Source organism: Rhineura floridana, chromosome 1 (genome assembly GCF_030035675.1).
Source record: "Rhineura floridana isolate rRhiFlo1 chromosome 1, rRhiFlo1.hap2, whole genome shotgun sequence".
Lineage (NCBI taxonomy): Eukaryota > Metazoa > Chordata > Lepidosauria > Squamata > Rhineuridae > Rhineura > Rhineura floridana.
Window position 1 is genome coordinate 178,952,520 of NC_084480.1, and position 25,000 is coordinate 178,977,519.

General features: G+C 44.4%; 2 protein-coding genes across 2 annotated transcripts; both read right to left on the reverse strand.

The window, feature by feature from the left end:
* Positions 1–2,602: 2,602 nt before the first annotated feature.
* On the reverse strand, positions 2,603–5,251 carry THBD (thrombomodulin). Its single transcript, XM_061588008.1, has one exon. It carries the CDS (start codon positions 4,732–4,734, stop codon positions 3,097–3,099), a length of 1,638 nt encoding a protein of 545 aa, XP_061443992.1. The 5' UTR covers positions 4,735–5,251; the 3' UTR covers positions 2,603–3,096.
* Positions 5,252–17,367: 12,116 nt separating this feature from the next.
* Positions 17,368–20,496, reverse strand: CD93 (CD93 molecule). Its single transcript, XM_061587996.1, has one exon. It carries the CDS (start codon positions 20,382–20,384, stop codon positions 18,585–18,587), a length of 1,800 nt encoding a protein of 599 aa, XP_061443980.1. The 5' UTR covers positions 20,385–20,496; the 3' UTR covers positions 17,368–18,584.
* Positions 20,497–25,000: the final 4,504 nt, after the last annotated feature.

Consider the following 25,000-nt stretch of genomic DNA (forward strand, 5'->3'; position numbering starts at 1 on the left):
AAAGGGCCCTGAAGGGCCCTACTTAGGCTGGGACGGTGGAGCTTCAGCTCCACAATCCATACCAGTGTCGGGTTGTGGGATCCAGCAACCCGATGCTGCCATGGATTGCAAAGTGTGAGGCTCCCAAGCAACACACACTGATACAGCTGGTACGGGCTTAAAGAAGTGCCCATGCCCCACGCACTGCATGCGCATGCCTGACATCACCCAAGATGGCGGTGGGGGTGTCTCTAAGGGGTTGACACCCCCACAGGTATCTTTTGGTGATGGCAGGCTTGTGCACTGATGCAGAAGGTAGGTGGGATGAGTGGGCCTATTTAAGCCCTGCTTGCATTGGGAGGGGATGTTGGCAAGTATAGCACTGTGGGCCCGGGGCAGGCTGGTGCCCAAGGGTCCAGTCATGCCTGGTGCTGGCCCTCATCCCAGGGATGGGAATGAAGAAGTCGAGCAAAAGAAGTAGCTACTAGAAGTGGCTCAACATAGTCTGTATCCACAAAAAACGGCACATCACAGCAAATCACAAATCCAGATTAACAACACATTGAAGAGTTTTTTGCTGATTAATCACTGGACTTAATTCATTGAATCAGTTTAATAAATGGTCATTTTACCAAACCACCTTCCCAATATAAGTGCCTTTTTGAGATGCTCATGATTATCAGTCTTTTGTAAGATTGTAACAAAGGCTACCACTTACTGTCTGAAGATTTTTTTTGAAAACAATAATAAACATAGTTAATAAGATATCTGAAACAGTTAATACCTGATACCACAATGTTCCTTCACAATTAAACAAGCAGTGTTACCTATAAACATAGAACCAGAAAGGTTTGAGGATGATTTAGCTTTTAGAAATTAACAGCATATAAATTTATCTTGTACAGTATCAATTGAGTTGTGAGGATCCATTGTTAATTACTTAATCAAATACCCTTACAATCCTGAATTCTGATTTGGATTATTTGAATTATGAGATTTCTTCCCTTTTATTCTTATGATGATGACATGCTTAATTTTATTCTGTGTTATACTTATGTTACATAATATAAATAAATAAATACTTTAAAATAAAGCTGATTAGAGGAAAAGTTCATCTTTCATATTTTTCATTAACAGTAACATACCAGAACCAAAGTAACCTCAAAATAAACTATGAACTCACAAACACACCAGTTAAAATTATTCTCCACTGATCAACTAACTAAAGCTTTAGTTTGTTGTTTACTTATTTATTATTTGATTTATATCCCGCCCTTCTTCCCAGTAGGAGCCCAGGGCAGCAACATCATCTTCCTTCCAGGTGAACTTATTGTTTGGTCATTAGCTTTACTATATTTATATTATTACTATTATGATTGTCATGACAGCTATATTAACATTATTACCATTATTAATCAAGGATTGGCATCAAGATAATGTGGTTTTATTTTATTTATATTTGTATATGTTTTTCTTGAGCATAAAGACAACTTGTGGAGGGGGCTGGCAATTTCATGAATCAGACTGCAATCCTCGCCCTGTCTACTCAGAAGTACCACTGAATTCAATGGAGCCTTCTCCCAGTTAGGTGTGGTTGGACTGTAGGCTCAGATGAATAAAATAAGCCAGCCTGGCACACAAGCTACTGAAGGACACAAGATTTTCTGTAAAGCATATCACAAACTTTGTATTTTACATGTGGATTTCATTATTCACCCACGGGATGGCAAAATAATTTTGTAATGATATATTTCCCATAAATAAGTAAATAGATATTTACTGCTGTGCAGAGTTTATGAAACAGCTGATGAAAAATACTCCTCTCATTCACCTCCAATTTTTTAAAATGTCACATCTTAACACTATCAAAAATGAGGATTTTAAAGCACTGTTTTTCAGATCTCCCCAATGTAACACTGAAAAGCAAGAAGAAAGGGCATGAACCAGCTTCTACTGAAATCGGTGGACGTTTTGCAATGGAAAAGAAAATAGGATAAAAGACAAAGGAATTCAGTCTAGCAAAATAAACATGTCTGGATACCAACAGGTGCATGCCACGTGACTTGGAGTTAAGTTTCTGATTCTGACAGTGTTAGAGCAGTGCATTGTTAAAGAAACAAACCAGAGCCTTTAAATGTGATGGAAAAATACATATTTCATAGAGATGATTCAAAGGAAAAAGTACACCGTGGCTCAGTCACAGAGCACATGCTCCACATGCAAAAGCTCCAAGGTTCAATCTCTAAAGAGGGCTGGGAGAGACCCCTGCCTGCATCTCTGAAGAGCCACGGCCAGATAATACTAAGCAAGATGAACCAATGGTCTAATTCAGCATAAGGCAGCTTCCTAGGTACCAACATGGCAGTAAAGCTGATGTGTTTTCCTCCGCAGCTGGTATAGAAAACTGCTGTTGCAGCATACAAACGTAGATGTGCATCCCAATGGGATGTTCTACTGTGCCAGTAACCATTTTAAAAACATGAAGCTACACAACAGCGCTACATCCTAAGGGGCTGATGTGACATGAGCTGTCTATGCAACTGCTCACTGTACCAGGTGCATAAAGAAGACTGAGAACATGTCTGGGCCAATACATAGTTAAACAAAGGAAACAAAATGGAAATTGTGGATAATACCTTTATTCTTTCTTGGTAACAAAGTTTTCAAAACTAGCACAGTCATTTTTAGAAGAATGGCACACCAACTCTTCCAGTTCACTTGGTGCCTTTCGTTTTAAACACACTGGCAGCATCACGTTTGGAAGAAAAGAGGAAACCACAAAGGCTGCACCTGGAGACACACTGTTGGGACAGAAATCCTAGATAAATGCAGCTCAGGCTCCATTCCACCGCGTACTTTGTCTTGCCTTGTGATCGTGCACATGGAATGGACCATATACTAGCATTGTTCTCAATGTACAACTGTTAATCACTCTCAGGAAGTTGAGAATTTTTTTAAAAAAAATGTATCCAGAATTCTCGCAACCAACCATACATAAAACTGAGTCTGCACAGGGATTTTCTCTGGAATTCATAAGCGTTCCTGTCCAGTTTTTAAATAATTTAATTCTCTTCATTACCACTTCTTTCCCTCCAAATGGAAGGCCTACATTTTCCGTCAGTACTTCCTGTCGGTACTCAGGCTAACATGCTGCAAGGGCACACCAGTCTCTGTTCGTTGGCATTTGTAATCCATCATGGTCTGCACAGCGCAGTGCTTTTTCACCAAGTAGCACAAAATAGCTACTAACGCTATGACCGCAAATGTGCTACCAACAATGACAGCGACCAACATTCCTCGGCCGCCGACGTCCTTCGTTGGAGCGAGAGTGGGAACTGACACTGTGGGAGCGGAGAGCGTGGAATAAGTTTCAGTCTCACCTGAGGACTCCGTTTCATCGCAAACCTTTCCTTTGGGGCAGATGCAATGATAGCTGCCTGGTGTATTAATGCACTCCAATTCCCCACAATCTCCATTCTCACACTCATCCAGATCTGTGCAAATATTTGTCCCATCCGGTTCTTGTTCCCAGATAAAGCCATCGGCACAGAAACAGGAACCAAATGTGTATGGGTCACACTCAGCTAGGCACTTGGTTTGATTACAGCTCATAACACACTCATTTGGCTTTTGGGGGTGTGGCATGTACCCCTCATTGCAGGTACACCTATACTGCCCATTCACAGGTTTGCATTCGTGCTGGCAGGACAAGTCAAAGCACTCCCATTTTGTCGCTCGGCATTTGCCCTCCACTAGTTCATAGTCTTCATAGCACAGGCACTTAAAGCCCCCCTGGGTGTTAATGCACTGCTGTTCACAAGGGCTAGGGGTGGCCTGGCAGTCGTCTACATCCTTACAGCTTCTGCCATCGGCATCCAGCACGTAACCCACCGAACACATGCAGACTGCGGAATCGCCCTGGGGCACGCAATGATGCTGGCATCCCAAACTGGCACACGGGGAGCTGCAGCTCCGTTTATCCTCCCCCGACAATGTTGCTCCCTCGGGACAGGTGCAGAAAGGCCGTCCTCCGTCGTCCACACGGCACTGCCCCTCACAGCCCCCATTCTCCAGCCGGCAGTCCCAGGCGCTAGGTGAAGCAGAGCCCCATCCCAAGGACCCGTTGCTGTGCGCTCTGCACTCCAAGATGGCGTTCAGGCTGGGCACCTCCGCGGTCGTGCCCGGGGGCGAGGCCACAAGGTCACTCTCTCGAGCGCCGAAGGGGGTGAGATAGGAGACCGTTGCGGCCGGCGGTAGGGCAAGCGGGGCGCATGTTCCGCCGGGATAACTGTACTCGCAGAGGAACCCGTCGGCGGGGACATCGCAGGCGCTCTCCTCCCAGCGCAGCCTTTGGTTCACCACGACGCATCTGGGGCCGCAAACGGCCGCCGCCGCGCTGGCCCAAGCCTGGTAGTCCGTGCGCTCGTCGCCCGTCACCCACCGGAAGCCGCGCAGCTGCTTAGCCGTCTCCGCGCAGGAGCCCTCGGGCAGCCGCAAGCCCAGCCACGCGCTGCCCGACCGGTCGCCGAGCAGTACCGCGATGGCCTCGCCCGCCACCGTGGAGCGCACGGTCATCAGGTGCCCGCCGCCTCCTTCGCACACGCTGCGGGCCTCGGGGAAGCTCCGCGCCTCCCAGAACAAACCAAAGCAGACGGAGCCCAGGCACTGGGCGCCTGAGGGGCTCAGCGGTGGCGAGGGCGCCGCCAACCCTCCGCCTCGGCGGGCCGCCGCCAGCGCCACCACCAGCAGCCACATCTCGGCGAGACGTTGGGGAAGATCCTCTCCGAACGCGGGTGCCTGCGGCGACGTAACGTCCCTCCTTTAAAGTGCTGCGCTGCGCTTACAACACCCTCCATGCGGACCGGGGTGGGGTGGGGTGAAGATTCGGGGAAAGGAAGGGAAGGGAAACACCTCCCGTCGGGAGGAAATCTCCCGGGGCAGAGGAGTCACGGCAGGGGGAGGAAGGCGGGTCTCATCGCTGGCGGGGGGTGGGGAGAGAAGGAACGGCCGCCGGCCGCCCAAACAATGGGCCCCGCCCCCGCCCCCCTTCCCTCGTCGAATGGAGCAGGGAGTTGGCGCTTCCACCACACCCGACCCTTCCTCAGCCCAGGGCAGCAGCGACCGGACGGAGACCCCGCCACCATCAGCCCGTGCTCCGGAGCGCACGTGGCGCGGCTCGCTTCTCCGGAGCAGTATCTGTGCCGCTAGTGCGAGGCCGAGGCAGGCAGCCAAGCGAACGCCCCGGAGAAGCACTTTGGTTTGTTTTCGTCGCGCGCGGAGACAAGGGGCGTCCAACAACTCCCCGTGACATCATCGGCAGGGAGGGGCGCTTATGAAAACCTTGCACGCGCGGCTCAGAACCAGGAGGGAAAGTCAGGCGGAGGTTTCCGGGGGTGAGGGGGGGGAGAGCTGGCTGCAGCGGAGCCTCCCTGCCTGACACATTTTTTGCGCTTTAGGAGGAAATCTCAAGTGGCGAGTGGCACACACCCCATGGTGTGGTCCTTCCTGCAGTGGGGGCCCGAGGAAAGCGTCGTTTGCTCTGCGGAGCTAAACTCATACTCAAAAAGTCCTCTGCTTATTTTGCGCGACCTCTCCGCGGCCTTAACACGTTGAATCTCATACCTTCCCCCCCATCCCGGTAATATAGGGGAAATAAATTGGGTCTCCCTTGTGTATTTAACGTGCTCGTCTCGAAGATCACTGCTTGAGCGCGCATTCTCCCGGCCTCTGTGACGGTCCTTCGCCTGCTGCGCGCTGTTCGATGAATCTATTAAGACGATGCCCTGGCTTCTGAAGCAGCAGGGGACTGATCATACCGCTTGCCTGTTCGAAACGGCTGCTAAATAGAATGTCTCATCCCAGAATGGATTGGGTTGTACTTCACAGAGGAGCCTGGCTCTCAGAACGCGACCCAGAAGCACCTCTTGAGACGAGAGGCAGCGTGGGGCAGGCCATGCAGGTTGCTGGGCTGAAAAACGGCTCCCGCCACTGAGCAGCGCTTGAGTTAGAGAGCAATGAGTTAGGCGGTGTTATTCTTCCCGTTTTGCCAATGGGATGGGAGAGTGACTTGCCTAGGGCAATCTCTTCAGGTCATGGCAGAACAAAATTGGTCCTGGGGAGATCCCTCTTTTAGCTGCTGCATGGCACCAGCTTGCTGTGGTCAGTTGTGGGAAATATATCCCCCACTCATTCATTCAGTGTAGAACCCACTTTTCTTTCCCCAAAGGAAATGCAAAGTGACAGACTGCGTCAATCAACATTGCAGTGAAACTCATGAAACCTGTCTGGACCTCGCTGGTTCAGCTCCCTTGCCTTACCGATTAGCAATTCTGCCTGAAAGAAGCTGCTGTTGGGGCCCTGCTTCCCCACCTCCATTATGAGCTGATCACAGAGTCAACAACCGAGATGACCCTGAGCTGGAATCTCTTCCATCGCTCCCCTGGCTGCTGAGTACGGAAGTGGCAGCCGCAGAGACTCTCGTGGGAACAGAGAGAGGTCATACTTGGAGTGAGCTGGTGGGGAATGGGCCCTGGAATGCATCTCCCCTCCAGCAACAACTCTCAATGGCTCCCCACTACAAGCGGGCTTAGCTTCCCTCCCCCCTCCATGACACATTGGAGAGAGGGATTTGCTATTGCTTGTGTTGGCAAAAACAAACTTATCTTGGCCAACACAGTTAATCCCCCAGTCTCAGGTATGGTTTAGTGCTGCCTCATTGGCAGAGAGAGGCATGCATGTGCCACCCACAGCCACTCAGTTGTTGCGTGTTTTGGGAGGTGGGGAGTTAGTTTCACACCAAATATTTTCCTACGAGGGTAGGGGATCACTACCATCAACAGAAACCTTAGTCTAACCACCCCTTCCATTGGGCCTCGTAGCACATCTGCTTGCAGAAGACCCCAAATATCCGAAAGGCTGCTTCCTTCTGTACAGACCCTCTAAGTGTTAAGGTCAGCAGAGGGGCCCCCTCTTGATAATTTCACCACTCTCAGAAGCTTGGGGTGGTGCTGGCCCAGGACAGGGCATTCTCTGTGGCAGCCCCAAAGTTGTGGAACTCCTTCCCGACAGAGGTGCACCTGGCACCTTCACTATACAGTTTTCCTTGAATGCTGAAAACGCACCTCTTTACCCTGGCCTTTGACACTTGAGATGTATGTTTTCAGAACCCACCCTATTCTTGTAATTGCGTTTTGTTTTAAATTGTTTCTAATGTTGTATTTCAAATTGTTGTGGCCCGCCCTGGTACTTTAGGGTGGAGGGCGGGTAATAGCTCAGATTACTATGAATAATAAATAATAACCAGGTGCATCCCATGAGGAAGGCAAATAGAAGTGGGTATACTTCACTAATCTGCAAATCGTAGCTGGGTATACACCATACATTTAAAACACAGACACCCCCTCTCCAGAATCCTGGGAACTATGGTTTGTAACGGGTGCTGGGAAATGTGGCTCTGTGAGGGGTAAATAGCAGTCCCCAGCATTTTAAAAAAATATTATTATTATTTAGGGAATTTGCTTTAAATGTATGGTGTGTGTACACTGTGTCTGACAAGTATCACAGGCAGCAGGGAGTGACTTGTGGCACTCTTGTATGGATGGGAGCAGGAAAGCCCATGGGCTAGGCTACAGCAGAGAGATGGGCCTGTTCTCTGGCTCAGTAGGCCAACTGCAGAATCTCACCAAGGCATCAGGAGTGAGTGCTGCAATGTGCACTAGAGTAGCATCATGCTCTGGAGTTGATTTGTGGGGCATGTGCCAAAAAGGTTGTCCAAGAGCAAAACTGAGATGAAGTGGATATGCTGACAGTTTTCATGAATGTCAACAGCTCTCAGAAAGAGAGGGGAAGTCATTGTCCACTAGGTGTAGATCACAAAAGAACGGTTCTATAACAGACTCCCTCACATAAAACAACTTCTCGTTTTAGGAACTGAAAATAAAACTGCTGGTTTCCTCAAGTTGTACGAATCTATGGTGTGACCACATTTGGAATATTGTGTACAGTTCAGGTGATTGCACCTCAAAAAAGTTATTGTAGAGCTGAGAAAGTTTCAGGAAAGGCCGACCAAAACGATCAAGGGAAAAAAGCAACTTCCCTATCAGGAAAGGTCACAGCATTTGGGGCTTTGTAAGGTTAGAGACTAGTTGAGTATGGTGGGACATGATAGAGCTGTATAAAATCATGTATCAGAAATGTTTCTCTCTTATGTTACTAGAATCCTGGTCCATCCAGTGATACTGAATGTTGGACAATTCAGGACAGGCAAGAGGAATAACTTCACATAGTACATAGCTGAAGTATGAAATTCACTGCCATAAGGTGTAGTAATGTGGTAGCTTGGGCAGCTTTAAAAAGGGTTTAAACAAATCCCTGGAGGATAAAGGCTATCGATGGCTATTAATCATTATGGTAGTGTACTACCTCTGGTGACTGAGGTGACATGTTTCTGAAGCCCAGTTGCTGGGAAACACAAGTGGATAATGTGCTGTTGCACTCAGGTCCTGCTTGCAGACTTCAGTAGGCATCAGGTTGGCCACTGTGAGAACAGGATGCTGGACTCGGTGGGCCACTGGCCTGATCAGGTAGGGCTCTTATTAACGCGTGAAGTATATTCATACCACGCAGATTCCAATACCTCTTTCCTCATGTTCTTATGAACACAATAGCCTTTCTTTTGTTAGATGCTATCTTGTAAAATTAAACTTGAAGACCCAGCATTACATGACACATTGTGTTTGCCGTGGTTACACTCAGTGTTGCCATGCTAGCATTTACATAAAAAGGAAGTGTACATTTCTGAACACATGGTAGATATAGGAGCCATTGTCGATCATGTCTCCCCAACAGCTGTCCCTGCACATTTGGAGGGTGCGCATGTTCATTTCCACATTTTGTATGGGTGTCACAGCAGACACCAATGCAGATGCAACAAACACAATTGCGTATGAAGCATGAAAAGCTTCTTAGGGAAAGGGTCACATAACTCCTGGCTTGCCTTTATGTTGTCTCTTAATGCTGCAGCTGTTGACTGTGAGGCTAATGCTAAATGTAATTTCAAACCCTTCTGAGGTTTCTTGTTGCCAGACCTTCTGCAGCAACAGCAGTGGGAAGACCCTGGAGTGTGTCACATTTGCCCTCAGTCCCCTCTTGTGCAATGGCAGGGATGCTTTTCTTCTTCAGATGCCTCATGGAACCCTGTGAGTAAATGGTGTCTTCTGTATGACACCACCCATAGGAGTATGACATTATCCATAGGAGATAGCAGAGCTGCCTGCGTCAGTCTTTAGAAGTGTGGCAAGAAAAGTGCTGGTGTGTCCCCTTTCTTGCCTATGAGTTTTGAAGTTTAGGAATCCCCCCCTCCATCCCCAAGGGTGAGGTGGTGTGGAGTGACTCAGAGGAGCTGCAAAGACTGCCAAGGAGTGAAAAGTTAGCACTCCTCCCAAAAGCACAAGCTACAGCCAACACCAGAGTTGGGAACTGGCATCTGACCAAGACAGTATTTTTCCTCACCAAGAGCACTTGCTGTTAGACAAAACGCTGAACAATCAGATGGCATATCTCAATCCAAGGCTGCATACACCACCATACATTTAAATCACCCCCTCCCTCCCAAAAAGAATCCTGGGAATTGTAGTTCTGGGAATGCTGGGAATTGCTCTTTGGAGGAGGGGAAAAGTACTGTTCCCAGGATTCTTGAGGGGAGGAAAATGTGCTTTAAATGTATGGTGTACTTAGTCCGATTTTGAACAGCATTGCCCATTTAAGTTGTACACTGGGGCTCATTACATGAAGGGCGGGATAAACTATAGCCAATAATACTAGCATAGATGCCACACATTTTTTTTCCTTCTCTGAAGAATGTTAGGCAGTTACCAGGATTCTCTCACTGCAGAACCCTCTTTCCAGGATGGGTCTAGACAGGAAGAGTGCCATGTAGCCAGTTTCACCTACCCTTACCAGTCAATGTAATCAAGTGGCTGCTTGCTTTGTCTCTTGCTTTGATTTCTCTTTTGATGTTGTTAGGGAATCTGCTGCGTTTATTGGGGTGTGGGAAGAGAGAGAGAGAGAGAGGCACTGTAGCCTGAGTCTTAGCATAGCCAAACCCCGATTCTTCATATTAACAGCAATTATCCATTGTCTAAGTTTACCACAGTCTAACCCAGGGTAATGCTTTAATAATTTTCTGCTGCAGTCTTTATGGTTCCATGAAAAATGGCCTCTTGATTGTGGCTAGCCTGATACCACAGAGGAGCAATGAAAGTACAAATCCTCTGTTATCCTTCTTGCTCCAATTCCTCCTATTTTTATGAAAAGTGAGTCAATTGGTGGTGATTAGTCTTGATAGGGAAATAGAACCTCCATGTTCAAAGGCATTATACCTCTCAAGACCAGATGCAAGAGGGTACAAACACCAGAGGAAGGCCATCACTCATCTTAGTGCCCTGCTTGTGAGCTGTCCTTTCAGCATCTGCCTGAGCACTGTTGAAAACAGAATGCTGGATTTGATGGATCCAGCAAGACAGGTCTTGTCTTTCCCCAAAGAATTTTGGGAAATGTCATTTGTTAAGGTTGCTAGAAATCTGTAGCTCTGTGAGTATGATTCTGTGTGATTTAAATGTGCATTGGATGCGCTTTAAATGTATGGTATAGATCTGAGAGTCATTTTTAGCAGATATTCTCCACCATGGTAATTCCTGTCACCTGGTGTTCCACCACAGGCTGAGTCTTCCCATATACAAGTGTTATATTTCAAAGTAGGAGTGTGTAGGGGGCATTTCTGCAGAGAGAAAAAGAGAGAAGACTCTTCCACTTAATACATGACAGAGAATGCAGTCAATCCAAAAAATAATGAAAGGGTATATTGGCTTGCGTTTGGACAATCATAAAGCAGTTTATTAAGCTTGGTTTAAGAAGACAATCTAGTTCCACCCTTGGCCCAATCTGATACTCAAGGTGGGACCAACCCTCCATATCAGCTAAAAGGATGAGTCAGTAGAGCTTCCAGGAATTCTCTGTTGGTATTCCGGCAAAAGTACAGATCAGAAAAACATCTGCTCATTTCACCACTGATTACACCTGAGTTAGTGAGATATATTGTGGGTTTGTCTGCAGTGCATTCATGACACTGCTTTCCACCGCTGCCGCCGCCGCCACCACCACTCCTGCCAAAGCTTCTAAGCCCAGTACTCTGGGTCTTTCTGTACATGTCTGTATCTATAAATGGGACATCTTTTGTTGCAGCTGTTCAGAAATCTGTGCTAGTAAATGTGTATAATATTCCTCCTTTCCTTCTTCCCACTTTCTCCTTGCTGTAATGCTTGTTTCAAATGCATTCTTATTTTATTCATTGCATGCAGACTAAAGAATATCAAGATAAATCATTTTTTTTACATTGTCAATGGGAAGAAAATCTTTAGATTCAGCATTTGGGGATGTTTCTTTCTTTCTTTCTTTCTTTCTTTCTTTCTTTCTTTCTTTCTTTCTTTCTTTCTTTCTTTCTTTCTTTCTTTCTTTCTTTCTTTCTTTCTTTCTTTTAGTAGACCAGCTCTTTCTTTTCCTTTCCCTGTCACTGACAAACCTGGGGCACAATCTAATCCTGCCTAGGCATGCATGCTTTAGAAGTTGTACGTTCAGGAAGGGATGGACCATGATGTGTAGGAAGGATCAGAAGAAAAGGCAATCTCTCCCATACACAACAGGTATTTGGGGGGGGGGACAACAGATCTGCAGAATAAATACAAATGTTGAATATTTTGGGGACTGATCTCAAGGATTTTCAAGCAGCTTCAAATGTCTGTTGGAAGCATCCACTTGAGCTAGGCAAGTTAATTTTCTTGTCATCCCTGCCAACCCCCAAGGGAGGGTAATATTGGTGTTGGAATAACTGCATCAGTCATCTGACCTACATGATTGCTTGCTTCCTGCCACCACTTCAACCATAGCAAGATGGGAAGCAGCTGTAGAGAAGTGGTTCTAGGGCCGTTCAGATGGCCCTAGTTGTTTGGACTGTCAAAAGATGACTGTGAGCCCATTTAGTGAGTTGGTGGTCCTGTCATCCAGGACACCAAATTACGGAAGGCCACCCCTGCTGGACATTTCAGAGGATATAACCTTTCTTGCTCAATAATGTACTCATTTTGTCTCAGGGCTAAACTACATATTACATGCAAATATGTGTATTAAAACAGGTGATGGCGGCAGCTGTTTCTAAAAAAATCAGCTTTTGGCAAGAGGCAGTTTTGCAGAAAAGCAGCAGGAAAAAAAGAATGTTTAACTCTTTTCCTGCCCACCACTTTCCCACCGCATCTCCCCACAATCTGCCTTCCTCCTCCTCAATCCTCCACATAGGGGTCCAAATGCATATTTACCCTCCCAAATAATGCACCTGGAATAACATCATGCCTAGGTGTGGTGTTCCTTATTTCTTGATTCCCAAGGAGAAATTATAGCCAATTATTCTAGAATGTGTTTGGCATTTCTTAGGGAGTTTGGCATCTTGAAAGAAAAAGCCCAACCCATGGCAAAAACATTCAAAGCTAAAGCCAAATATTGATGCATGATGTAGATTGGCTAATAATGATGGGGATAAATCACTGGTGAATGTTACTTTAGAAGCTTAAACAACAAAGAAGATGAAATCTGGTGGTACAGATCCAAATTTCTCATTCAGTGGGAGTGATTAGTATTTTACCGCTCTACGTTTCATAATGTGTAACTGGTACATAATTGTGGATGATGGAATGTATTACTCTGCATTATATTGAGGACCTCAGTATACTGGTCCATCTAGCCTCAGGCCTAGGGGCCAAATGTCGCCTTCTAGGCCTTTCTCTCTGGCCCTCAGGACTCTCATTTGGCAACACTCTCGCTCTAGGCCACACCCTCACTGGCCCTGCTTGATGCCTCCTACTTACCTAAATGGCAGATGGAGAGAGGTGTGTGTAGAAATTTCTAAAATTTGCCTACTTGGAATGTAGCCTACTGTACAAAGGTAGGAGTGACATCAATTGCCCAACCACCTTATTATCTCTTGCCCCTCCCACCACTGGAATGCAGCACTGGGAAGATTGCCCCTAAGGGAAGGTAGCCCTTGGGCTGAAACCCCCTGGGGAAACTGTGGCCCTCCAGATGTTGTTGGAGTACAACTCCCATCAGCCATACTGGCAGGAATTGATGAGAGATAGAGTCCAGCAACATCTGGGGGCCACAAGTTCTTCACTCCTGTGCTAGAATCTTCCAGTAGATTAGAGATATGGTACAGATAGGGAATGTATAGAAGGTGGAAACCCTGAGTTGAGGAGAAGGAACAAATGCATGCGCACACACCAAGAGTCAGGGAGTCCAGGATGCATATTCCAGAGTTACCTAGGCAGGAACCAAGATATTCAGGTTATGCTGTGGACAAGTTGCAAAGCCCAGATCCTTGAACATGACCTAAAACACACTCTCAGTAACCAAGGTAAAGAAGCCTACTCTTTGAAATACATAGGGAAGGGGTGGGAAACCTGTGGCCCTCCAGATGTCAATTCTCATCAGCCCCAGCCAATATAGTCAGTGGCCAGGGATGGTGGGAGCTGTAGTCCAGCAACATCTGCAGAGCCACAGATGCCCTACCCAGATCTAGGGAGGACATAACCGGTGGAGATGGGGATAAACGATTGTCCAAGTGTTATGCATCATTTTGCTAATGAGCCTGTGAAAGAAATATATGTTCCCTACTTACTGGTTTTCATAAAAGCATGTACTCAGTAACCTCATATATTTTTTAAAGACAAACCCAGATTCTGTGGTTTTCTTTCTTTTTCCCCCCGATCTGAACTTGGAATTACCTTCACTAATGTGGAGTAATGAAGTAGGGGATAAACCCCACAAACTTCTGATTTATTTTCATCTGGGAGAGACTCCCAGGAGTTGGATCTCCTCGGGACAATAACTCAGGCATATGCTCACCACAGGGGGATGTTAAACAGGAACCATAGATTCCCTATTGTTTGGCTTCTGATGATAGCAATGAGAATACCCGACATGTGTCAGCAGCAGGGAGGGAACAGCCCAGGGAGGGAAGGAAAAACCTGACTCAATGTGATTTAGCAACTTCACTTTTCAACCTGTATGGAATTAATCTCACCTGGTAAAACTAGGCACATGTAACCAATTTTAAGCAAGCAACATGTGGGATGGGATAAGGATGACATGCAAGCATTTTATGGCTGGAAAGATCTGTCATTTTTTGTTCTCTTATTTTCTTACTTTTCCAATCTTAAATTGAGTTCTCTGGAGCAATTTGCGAATTTTGTTTTTAAAAATCCTCGTGAAGATTCTTCAGCATTTTAGTGCATTTTGCATGCAGTTTTGACTAGTACAATGTATTTTGTATGTTATTTTTGTATGAATATATTCATTTTATGCACGCTTTCCCCCAATAGCTACCTTTTTTTCAACATTGGTTGGAGAACTGCATTTCAAAATTAGGATGTGTAAATTTCAAAGGATGGCCATATTTCAGTTCTCATAGTGCAAATTTGATACATTCAGCTTTAAATGTGAATTGAATCAAATTTCTCCCACATCCTAAATCATTTCTCACTCATTTTTCCTCCCCTTTCCAGCTAGCTGCCATCAAACTATGCAGAGCTCTCCTTCCATTTCTCCAGTAAGGGGGCAAGCCATACCATTAAAACCAGGCTGGAAATATTTCGGTCTTATGGCTTTATAACAGCATATCAACTCTGGGCTTCTCTGCATGCTTACCTGGACAACAGTCCTCTTCTCACACAGAGAATATTGTATGACACAGGTGCTACATGCTAACACCTGCAGTACACAAGACCAGTTCAATTCAACCCTTTCCCTTAAAAGAAGGGTGCGGAGAGGTGGAGGGGAGAGAGAGATGCCATGACTTTTAGGTCTCCATGCCTATAGGCCTTTTGATCATCCACATCAGGTTGTATCATAGAGAGGGTACCTTCATCCATGCCTCCAGCATTGGATGATGTTTATCTTCAGCCAGGTGAGCTTATGATACTTGGTCCTCTATGGTAGTTTTCATTGATTTATTATGAAAGAATGATGCTAGATCAACTTATCCCACATTAGATGTGGGGGGAAAATTGATTCAGTTCACATTTAAAACTGAATCTGTCAAATTTGCACTTTCCAAGAGAAATGAGAACAGAAATTTCCATCTTTGGAAATTTGCACTTATACTAATTTTGTGAATACAGTTCTCCAACCAAATAATGTTTAGAAAAATACATATATTGGGGGCAAGTGTGCCTCAAAAAGAATTAGTGAAAGTAATGTACAAAAATTCATTATATTATGAGAAATTGCTTGGAAAATGTGTACATTCATCAAAACTGCACACAAAAATGTGTTTATTAGGAGAAATCTGCACTAAAATGCAGAAGAATTTTCATGAGGATTTTTTATTTAAAAGAATCACAACTTGCTGCAGAAGTACGGAGAACTGAATTTAAGACTGGAAAAATGAACACCTGAGAAAACTGACATTGACAGATCCTTCCATCCCTATCACATATTCCAGCAAAGTTGCTCATAAGTACTTCTTTTAACGTTTTATTTATATGTCATAACCAGGGTATCCAATATAAGCTATAATTGGGTGTGTTTTCATGTTCTGTGTTTTCTGAACGCACAAATTGGTCATTCCCCCTCCACCCTTCCTGGCAAGTATACAAAATGGCAACAACGCCCCTGAAAACATTCAGACTGCTAGAATTCTACGATTTCCTTGCTGCTTTCTTGATTTTACAATAGGCCTAACAGAGAGGAAAAACAGCAGGAAAATGTTTTCTTATGCATACTAAGGAACAGGATGTAGTTGATGGGCTTTGACAAACTTCATTGTGTAAAATACACCTTTAGCAGCTTGGAGCTCGGTATAGAATGGCCATGATCCAGACCATGTTAAGCCATTTTAACTGATGTTAATAAACAAGCATTTGCTTAATTCTCTGCAATAGAAACCAATTGGACTTCAAAGTTGCTCATTCTATATAACAGCATTGACAAAATTTCATTATAAAGATAATCCCATTATATTAATACCCACTTGGATACACACATATTTTAGCAATTATATTATTTATAGAAATATTATTTATAGAAAGGGTTTTTCAGGGGAAGATTTGCCAAGGCACTAACACTGCCATTACTGAATAGGGCCCTGTATCCAATGCATCTATTGGCATAAAAAAGAAATCCCTGTGCTTGTAAAAAATATTTTTTAGGAGAACTGTGGGGATGTTCACAAGCAATTTTCCTCATTCAAATGCTTGCATATATCCTCTCATTTTGTTCCTTTTGGATCACTTGCCTGATCTATGGAATTCAAGATCACCATTTACTTTTCTGAAAGTATATTTCAAAAGTTTTTTCAAAAGTAACCTGTAAACATGTCCTGTAAAAATATCTCAGCATAGGAAAACTATAATCACCTCTGCCAAAATGACTGAGATACTTTTGAAAATCTAGGTTGAATAGATTTGCATGGTCATACAAACACATACAACCTTGACAAAAACAACAGTAATAAAAAATCTCATGATCTTTTACACACCATAAAAAGGAATTACAACTGTGTGGCATTTAAAATACTTAACACAGTATTACGCCATTTGTCAAAGCTTGTATAATAAAGCCAAGGTCAGACCTTCAAAATCATATAGGCTGAATGCGCATCAAGGGAGGGGAGTAGGGAATCTCATGCATTGTTCCTGCCCTCCAACTTCCATATGTTCAGCAAAAGGTCTAAAAGTCTATGCATATACAACTGTGCACATATATGTTCTTCCATACAATTAGAAACTCTGAAAAAAGCAGAGGACCTAGTTGCACGTATAGATCTTCTTAGACATAAATTATGCTGCACAGGGCTCTAGTGAGACCTTCTCCTGATGCATCAAGGGGTCAAAGGGTGGAAAACAACAGCAAGTATGATTCTGACTCCCCCACGTGTATTCAATGTACACAGTTTCAAAGGCCTGAACAGGGTTTTGGTATGTGAGCATGTTTGTAAAGGTCCATACACATACTCAGCAAAGTCTGCCCCCTGTGCCACCTTATTTTGAGTGCCATGGATTGAGTGTTATCAAGCATATATGCATAGGACAATGAGGATATACACTCCTTTAAACATGGAAAGCAGGGTCTGATCCTACATCTCCATTCCATGTTCAGTGCACATACTTTGCCTTATATACATATAGATCCTGAAATTCAATCATGTAAATAGAGAAATTGCTTCATATTTTGGATCCCACCCACCCCCAGCGTACATTAAAAAGGTTGACAAACTTATTTTTAAACAATTAATGTGACATATCCAAAATTAAATATAAAAATAGAAGAAGCTAGTCAATAATATTTGTTCTGTAAACTTTATGAAGTGATGCTACAGGAGACCAACGTGTAAAACAAATTTTACTCAACACTGAACATTGACAACTAATGTGAAATGGCTGCTGCCCTGGGCTACAATTTTCTATTAATGTTTGTGTTCCCTAGAACTGCTTCTCTCCATGCATCCAATCATGGAATATATTGGTTCCTGTTACCATTACATGGCCCCTTCATTTCCCCACCTCACCCCATGAACATCCTAACACTGATATAGAAGACATGGGAGATGATCCAGAGTACTGCAGGTGCAGCACCTACGGTGACACTCAGTCATCTCAAAGGAATGTTTTGGCCTATTATAAATGCTTTGGCTAGAATGCAGATGGTATGGACTGCAATATAAATGTGTATAAAGCAGTACCATTTCTAAATTGTCTCGTGGTTCTGGTCTGAGGTCTACTAATACAGTCAATTCACACAGCAGTTAAACTACAGCTCTAGGATTCTAATTCAACTAATTCCATTCAAAATGGAGTTTTATAGGGTACTGGTAATGGGCCACTATGCCTTAAGGGTGAAAACAGATGTAACATTTTAAAAGTAGCAGAGGCAGTTTGATCTGTCTCTGCAGGAATAAGAAGCTGGACTGTGAAGGGCACCTACTGGCTAGTGTCCATCATATCACCTGCATGTTTGCAATGGTCGTTTTGCAACCATTGTGTAGTATTCAACTAAGTCCTACTCAGAGTAGACTCATTCAAATTAACAACCTTAAGTTAGTCATTTCTATTAGCTTCAATGAGTCTACTAGGGGGAGAACTAGCACTGAACACTACCCACTGTTTTCAAATATTTTGATTAGGACGTAGGGGAAGTAAGGTGATGTATGGTCATGTGTGTGAGTACATGTGCTGCTTTTAAAAGGAGCTAGTGGGGCAGGCTAATCCAGCATTCATTTTGCTGCTGGGCACATCCATAAAGTGAGTTGCGTCGCTAGAACTGTACCATGCATGGAGAGCCTGCTGTGGTTGCTCTTAAAATCCTACTTTTGCCTTCACCCTCACAGTTTCAGATGGCCCAGTAAGAGTGATCGCCATTGCCAAATGTGATGTGAACATTTTCTGAATGCAGGTTTTTTTTCTTACTTCAGTTTACAAATGTATCTTCTCTTTCCTCCCTGCCTCCAACTCAACACGATCATCACAGCAAAAACATGGCGTGGACAACATGTCATAATTGTTTCATGCCCTGGTCTCCCCCTGATCTGGCACCCAAGAGTAATTATCAGCAGCACTTGTAGATTTTTTCTTGGCTTGCTTGGCTTTCATTTTCCTGCAGGTGATCAAGACTAGGGCAAGCGCCAACAGTAACAGAACAGCCACGCCACCCAAGATATAGTATAGGAATTGCTTGGAGCTGCCACTGTCATCATTGGTGCTGCTGTCTCCAGCCTGGTCTTCAGCATCTAGCAGACTGCTGAACGCACTTGGCTGGGAGGTAAAATCCTGAGATACAAAGACTCTTTCTGGTTCCGCTTGAATTGAAGAGTGAGACAGTAGGGCTGGTGTCTCTGAAGAAAGATGAATGTTAGCTGCCCTCCCCAGTTCTCCTTCTCCTTGAGTGGGTAAGAAGGAGGTCCTGCCTGTTGTGTCTGGGAGGCAAGAGATCCCATTGGGTGCCAAAGTCCAGCCTGATCTGCAAGAGCACTCATAACTGCCCAGGTGGTTGATACACATATGTTCACAAGGATCCTCCAGGCACTCGTCCACATCTAGACAAGAAGAGCTATTGATACCCTCCAGCTGGTAACCTGGCTGGCAGGAGCAGAGAAAGGAGCCATGGGTGTTTACACAAAGCTGGTCACACGGAGTGTCCCTGGCACACTCATCAATGTCCTGGCATGCCTGGCTGTCAGGGTCAGCAGGCTCATAGCCTCGTCTGCAAAGACACGTGAAGCTGCCCATTGTGTTAACACAGATCTGTTCACATGGGCTTTGGGAAGCACTGCATTCATTCACATCCACACAGAGCAGCCCGTCATCGGCCAACATGTATCCCAGGGAACAGAGGCATTCAAAGCCACCCGGGCGTGGCATACACTGCTCCTGACATGGACTGGAGCTGCAGTAGTCCAGAGGGAAGCAGGAAAGATGGTCACTTGCAAGCTGGTATCCTGTGTGGCAATCACACTGAAACAAGCCCCTGCCTAAGTCCAGGCAGTTGTGCTCGCAGCCCCCATTGCTGTAGCTGCAACCAAAAGTGGACGAAGCACAGAATGGGCCTGGGCTGCTCCATTCTGAGGCATTGCTGTTTAGCTGTGGCCTGCACATGAAGTAGTCGTTACTCATCTCCTCCCCCTGAGGGCCACACGCCACTTCAGCCGTGGAGCCAAGGGGCACCGCTTCCAGGGATACAGTGGTTACACCAAAAGGGGTGGTGTATCTGACAAAGCCCGGTCCTGCCAAAACAAGTGGACGGCACATTCCCTGGAAGCTGAACTTGCACAAGTAACCCGACTTCCCGTCGGCTGAACAAGGGCCATCTACCCAGGCCAGTTCCTGAATTGAGGAAGGAGTCCTCTGAAGGGTCACACACCTCCTTGCTGTGCATGTTTCCCGGGGCTCCCCTTCCCAGTTAGAGTATTTGGTCTCCTTGCCTCCTTTCACCCAGCTGAAGCCCTTCAGTGGCTGATGTTGCTGGTAACATATTCCCTTTTCCCGATGGAGCCCAATCCACAGTCTTACCTTCATGTCTGTGCCGTCTGTCCCCTTGGACATCTTGTCCAGCAGTTGCCAGGCAAGAAATGCCTCCCCTTGGCTCTTTAGAGTCATCAGGTTGCCCCCGTTGTCTTCGCATTTTTCCTGAGCCTCCATCCAGCTATGCCTCCCAAAGTGGAGTGTGTAGCAAGCCGTACCTGCACACAGGACTTCCCCTTCACTGGGCTGGACCATCAGTCCCAAAAGCAGCCCTTGCCAAATGATGCGAAGGAGAATCTCCATCTTTGCAAAGTGAAGGAGCCGTGAACTTAGTGATCTTCCCATTGCAAGCTCAAATAGCACAAAGAAGTCTTGCAAAGGACATGCTAAGACAATGGGGCGCAGATGGTTTGCCTCCCATATCCCTTCAGCTCAGCAGTTTGGGTCCATATGCATCCTGTCTTGTTGTGATTCTTATTTATCACCGGAGACCTGAGTTTCCTGAGAAAAGTGTTATTGTTAACTGCAGCCCATTACACAATTTGGTTGAACCTATAATCGTCGGACGCATCCTTCTTTTTATACCCTCTTTCTGCTTTTTTATTTTTAACCTAGCCTTTTCCCTTCATGTGAGAATCTTTCTGGAATGCTGCTTCTCTTCTTTTTTTGAAAGTAGTAAAACACCATTAAGCTTCTAAGCAATCCAAATAGGGCCTTCAAGTTGCTAAGCCGCCACTGCAATTGTATTTTTAATCATGTGATCTGGAGATTAGTTGCCATACAGTTCTGCATTTTTTTCTTGAAGGAAAAACATAGCATCATTCCATCCTTCACCATATTAATCTCATATTTTTGATGATCTTTAAATAGACACAGAAGCCCTTAAATAGAAAATGGGTCATGGGAATGGCTAAGCTTTACAGACAGAGCCAAGTTCTGAACCAATTACTACACAGCATGATTCAGCCATAGGCCTAAATTTCTGTCAAATCTAACAAGTTTAAGGTTTCAGCCCTTTAGCCACAAGGAATTTTGTAAATGCAACTTTGAATTAGTAATGTATGAATTAGTACAAATAAAAAGTTCTAATGGTCTTTTGACCTTTGGGATGTGTACTATGAACAGTGCCTGATCTTCATTCGTATGCACTGCCTACGGGGCCAGCATGGATTATCCTGTGAACTATCTTAGGAGTACTTCTCCACATAGCACATAATGCAACTGTGGAATTCCTCCCACAAGAAGTAGTGATGGCCACCAACGTGGATGGCTTTAAAAGAGAATTAAACAAATTCATGGAGGGTAAGGCTATTGATAGCTACTAGCCATAATGGCTCTGCTCTGCTTCCACAGATGGAGCTAGTATGCTTCCAAATACCAGTCACTGGAAACCACAGGAGGGGAGAGTGCTTGTGCACTCAGGTCTTGCTTGTGGGCTTCCCATGGGCATCTGATTGGCCATTGCGAGAACAGGATGCTGAATTAGATGGGCCCCTTGCCTGATCTAGCAGGCTCTTCATATGTTATGATAAGCATAGGAGCTGTCTTCTATTATTATTATTATTATTATTATTATTATTATTATTATTATTATTATTATTATTATTATTATTTATTTATTACATTTATACCCCACCTTTCTTTTCATGATAGAAACCCAAGGTGGCTTACATATGGTTCCCATGCAGTCTCCCATCCAGGCACTGACTAGACCTGACCCTGCTTAGCTTCAGCAGGGTGCTGGCCTCATGTGCCTTCAGACCATAGCCTGGGACCTACTGAATCAGAGCATTGGTTCATCTAGCCCAGTATTGTTTCAGACTGACTGGGAGTGGCTCTGTAGGGTTTCAGACAGGGGTCTTTGCCTGTGCTACCCGGAGATGCCAGGGGTTGAACTTGGGACTTGTTACACACAAGACATGTGCTCTGTCACTGAGCTACATACAGACCGTTTCCCAAATCATCAGCAGGCTTCTGTTGTGCAACAGTACCGATGAGATGTGGCAGAAGCCTAGCGAGAAAGGAAGAGAAGGAATGGTGAAGAAAGGGCTGAAGAACATGTGAAGGGAAAGCCACCGTTCCCAGAATTCTTTGGGGGAAGTCATGCGCTTCAACTGTTTGTTGGATGTGCTTTGAATGTATGGTGTAAATTGGCATATGGGACAGGAAAATTGGTGCATTGGTGCATAAAGTGCCCCAAGGCAAGATAAACCCTTTCTTCTTTGTGTGGAGCTGTGAGTGTCACGTATAGACCCATCCCCTTTCTGAGGCCAGCACTACATTCTTCCTTGGCTGTTGAATATGTATCCCTTGCACTCAAGAGAAATTCCCTGCCACTACTAATCTATTACCGAGGCTTGTTCCTCTGGAGCAGCTGTGAGTAAAGGGGGTGAGGGGAATGGCCTTGGATATTCAACATTTACACTTAAGAAGAGATAAAAATTAAACTACAGCCAGGGCTAAACAATCAAAATTCAAATCAGATCATTGGCACCGACAAAAAAAAAGGCATTAAAATAAAGAATCATCATTCATTAAGCCAAATAATCAATTCTGTAAACATATATACCCCCCCTTTTTTTTATTTAACAATTTGGTGTGTTTGAAACAAAAGGTCAGCACACATGATAACAAATATAGCCATCTATTTTATCATTTATTTATTGAATTTATTAGTCGCCCATCTGGCTGACTGTCCAGCCACTCTGGGCGACGTACAACATAGGCATACAATACGTAGGCTTTAAAAATCTAAAAACAATGAAGATAAAATTGCAGGTTGATATATAATACACAAGCCCAATCCTATGATGTTCATTCAGAGGTAAATTGTAGTTTATTCCCAAGTATATCTGTTTAGGATTGCAGCCATAATTTAGCAGTAATTGATCTGCATAACAGACTACAACATTAGATTGCACCAATTTTGTCTGATATTTTGTACTGTTACCACAGCCCTTGTGCATTATATGTTTCTCCTGATTTGCCAATATGTAAGAAATCATCTTAAAGCACAAGAAAGTAAGAAATCATCTTACAGCACATACTTACCCAGAAGTCAGTCCCACTGGCATGCAGCAGAGTGAAAAATGTGAAGGCAGAAACTGATGTCTGAATGGTGTAGCAAGTCTTTTTAAAGAATCAGCTAGTGGGATGGGGGGTGGGGAAGGTTCAATTTGGGCTTTGTTTTAGGCAGCAAAATATCTTGGTCTGGCATGAAATCCATTCAGTTTTTCCAAACCAATTTATCAATGCTATGTGATGCAACTGCTGAAGATCCCACATGAAGTTTTCAAAAGCAACAGATCTAATAAAATCAGTATTACAATCTTCAAAATGATGCCTCACCAAGTTTAAACACTTCTTCAGAACATATAATCATACGTATATACTGTAAATGACCTCTTACACAAGTGGCAGTATCAATAGGTGCCAAGCATTAATCTTCCAGTCTCCTCCAGGGAGTCTGACTCAAGATGGAACTGTTAGCACATGGACTTTGGCAACACTACAGCAGCCACCAGTAGCTAAATGAAAGTATGAATGGTGTGGAAGTGTACATGCACGTGATGAGTGTTTGTGAGTAGTCTCTACGTGAATGGTATGTGTGTAGTATCTATTAGTGATGTGTGTGTGACTATAAAACATGACTCTGTTAACATTATTGACTCCAAAAGCAGCCTAGCTTGTTCTAGTCAGATTGCATTCTGACAAGAGATATTGCTGATCTAAAATTCTTCCTAAACTGACATTGAAAGTTTTGTTTCTCCTTTGGATAGTGCAGAATTATCCCTGCCTTTTGCACCATGAAAAAATACTTTTATAAGAATCAGTCATGCATACGGCTAGTGTCTCTGGTTTCCATCTCATCTTTCAGCTCACATTCATATAATGTTGGATTGTCCTTGGGCCAAGAGAGCACATGGGGTGTATATATCCTGAACAATCACTATTGTAATACAAAAAGATTTTGTGCAAATGCTTATGACTAACTTGAGCTTCAAACTAGACAGTGCACTAAATGCATACATGCATTTAATATATCTGATTTCTGTTATTTACACAGCAACTGTGATAGGCAGGCACTGATCAGAATTGGGACCCTGTCACAAAGGGAGTAGATTTTTAACCCTTTTCTTTCATGCCACAAAGCCAATGAAAACCTTCCCACCCTGAAGCACTTTTACAGTTTTTCTCTTCTCCAGAAACTGAAAAGCAAACCAAAGACAAATTTCCAAGTAATAGCTCAGAGCATCACCTATCTCAGGTCATTGCTTTTGTGTTCTTTGCTTTTTCCCTAGAAAATTGTTTGGGTATATTCACTCCCACAACTCTTGTTCAGTGTGTGGTAGTGAATCAAGTTCAATGACAGATTCATATTACTTTTCAAAAGGCTTTCTAAATACAAAGACAAGCATAGTTGTAATTGTGCTGCCATTTCTTGGCTCCTGTTCATTTCGGTGGGACTTGCAAGGAAGAACTTCCTGGTGGATTGTACCTTTGGTTTATCTTGGGGAGCCAGAAAATTCTATCTAACAAAAATATATTCAGTGTGGTATTGTATACTGTGTTTAACATCCTGCTGGGATATCCTGTAGCAATCATTTGTTTCATCTTAGCATCTGTTGAATCATGATGGTTCTTCTCAATCACAGGAAACAATCACAATGTACGTTGTTTCTCATATGCCTAAGGTATAGCCTGCTACATTGCAAGTGTTAGAAAAAGTGACTTCGGAGGGGTGTGTGTGTAAATCTTGGTAGATTACAGGCCCGACTACACAACAAAACACTGACCCTGGTGCTCAACACAATTGATCCAGCTGGGACTTTTGAGGCTTTTGCATGCATATCCAAAGCTGGCAGGGATGATAGGAACATAGAAGCAGCCTTATGCCAAGACAGAGCATTCACCCACCTAGATCAGTACTATCTACACTGACTGGCAGCGACTCTCCGGGC

What these genes read in the sequence shown, in the direction of transcription:
- CD93 (XM_061587996.1), bottom strand. Translation starts at nt 20,384, where the DNA reads ATGGGAAGATCACTAAGTTCACGGCTCCTTCACTTTGCAAAGATGGAG.
- THBD (XM_061588008.1), bottom strand. Translation starts at nt 4,734, where the DNA reads ATGTGGCTGCTGGTGGTGGCGCTGGCGGCGGCCCGCCGAGGCGGAGGG.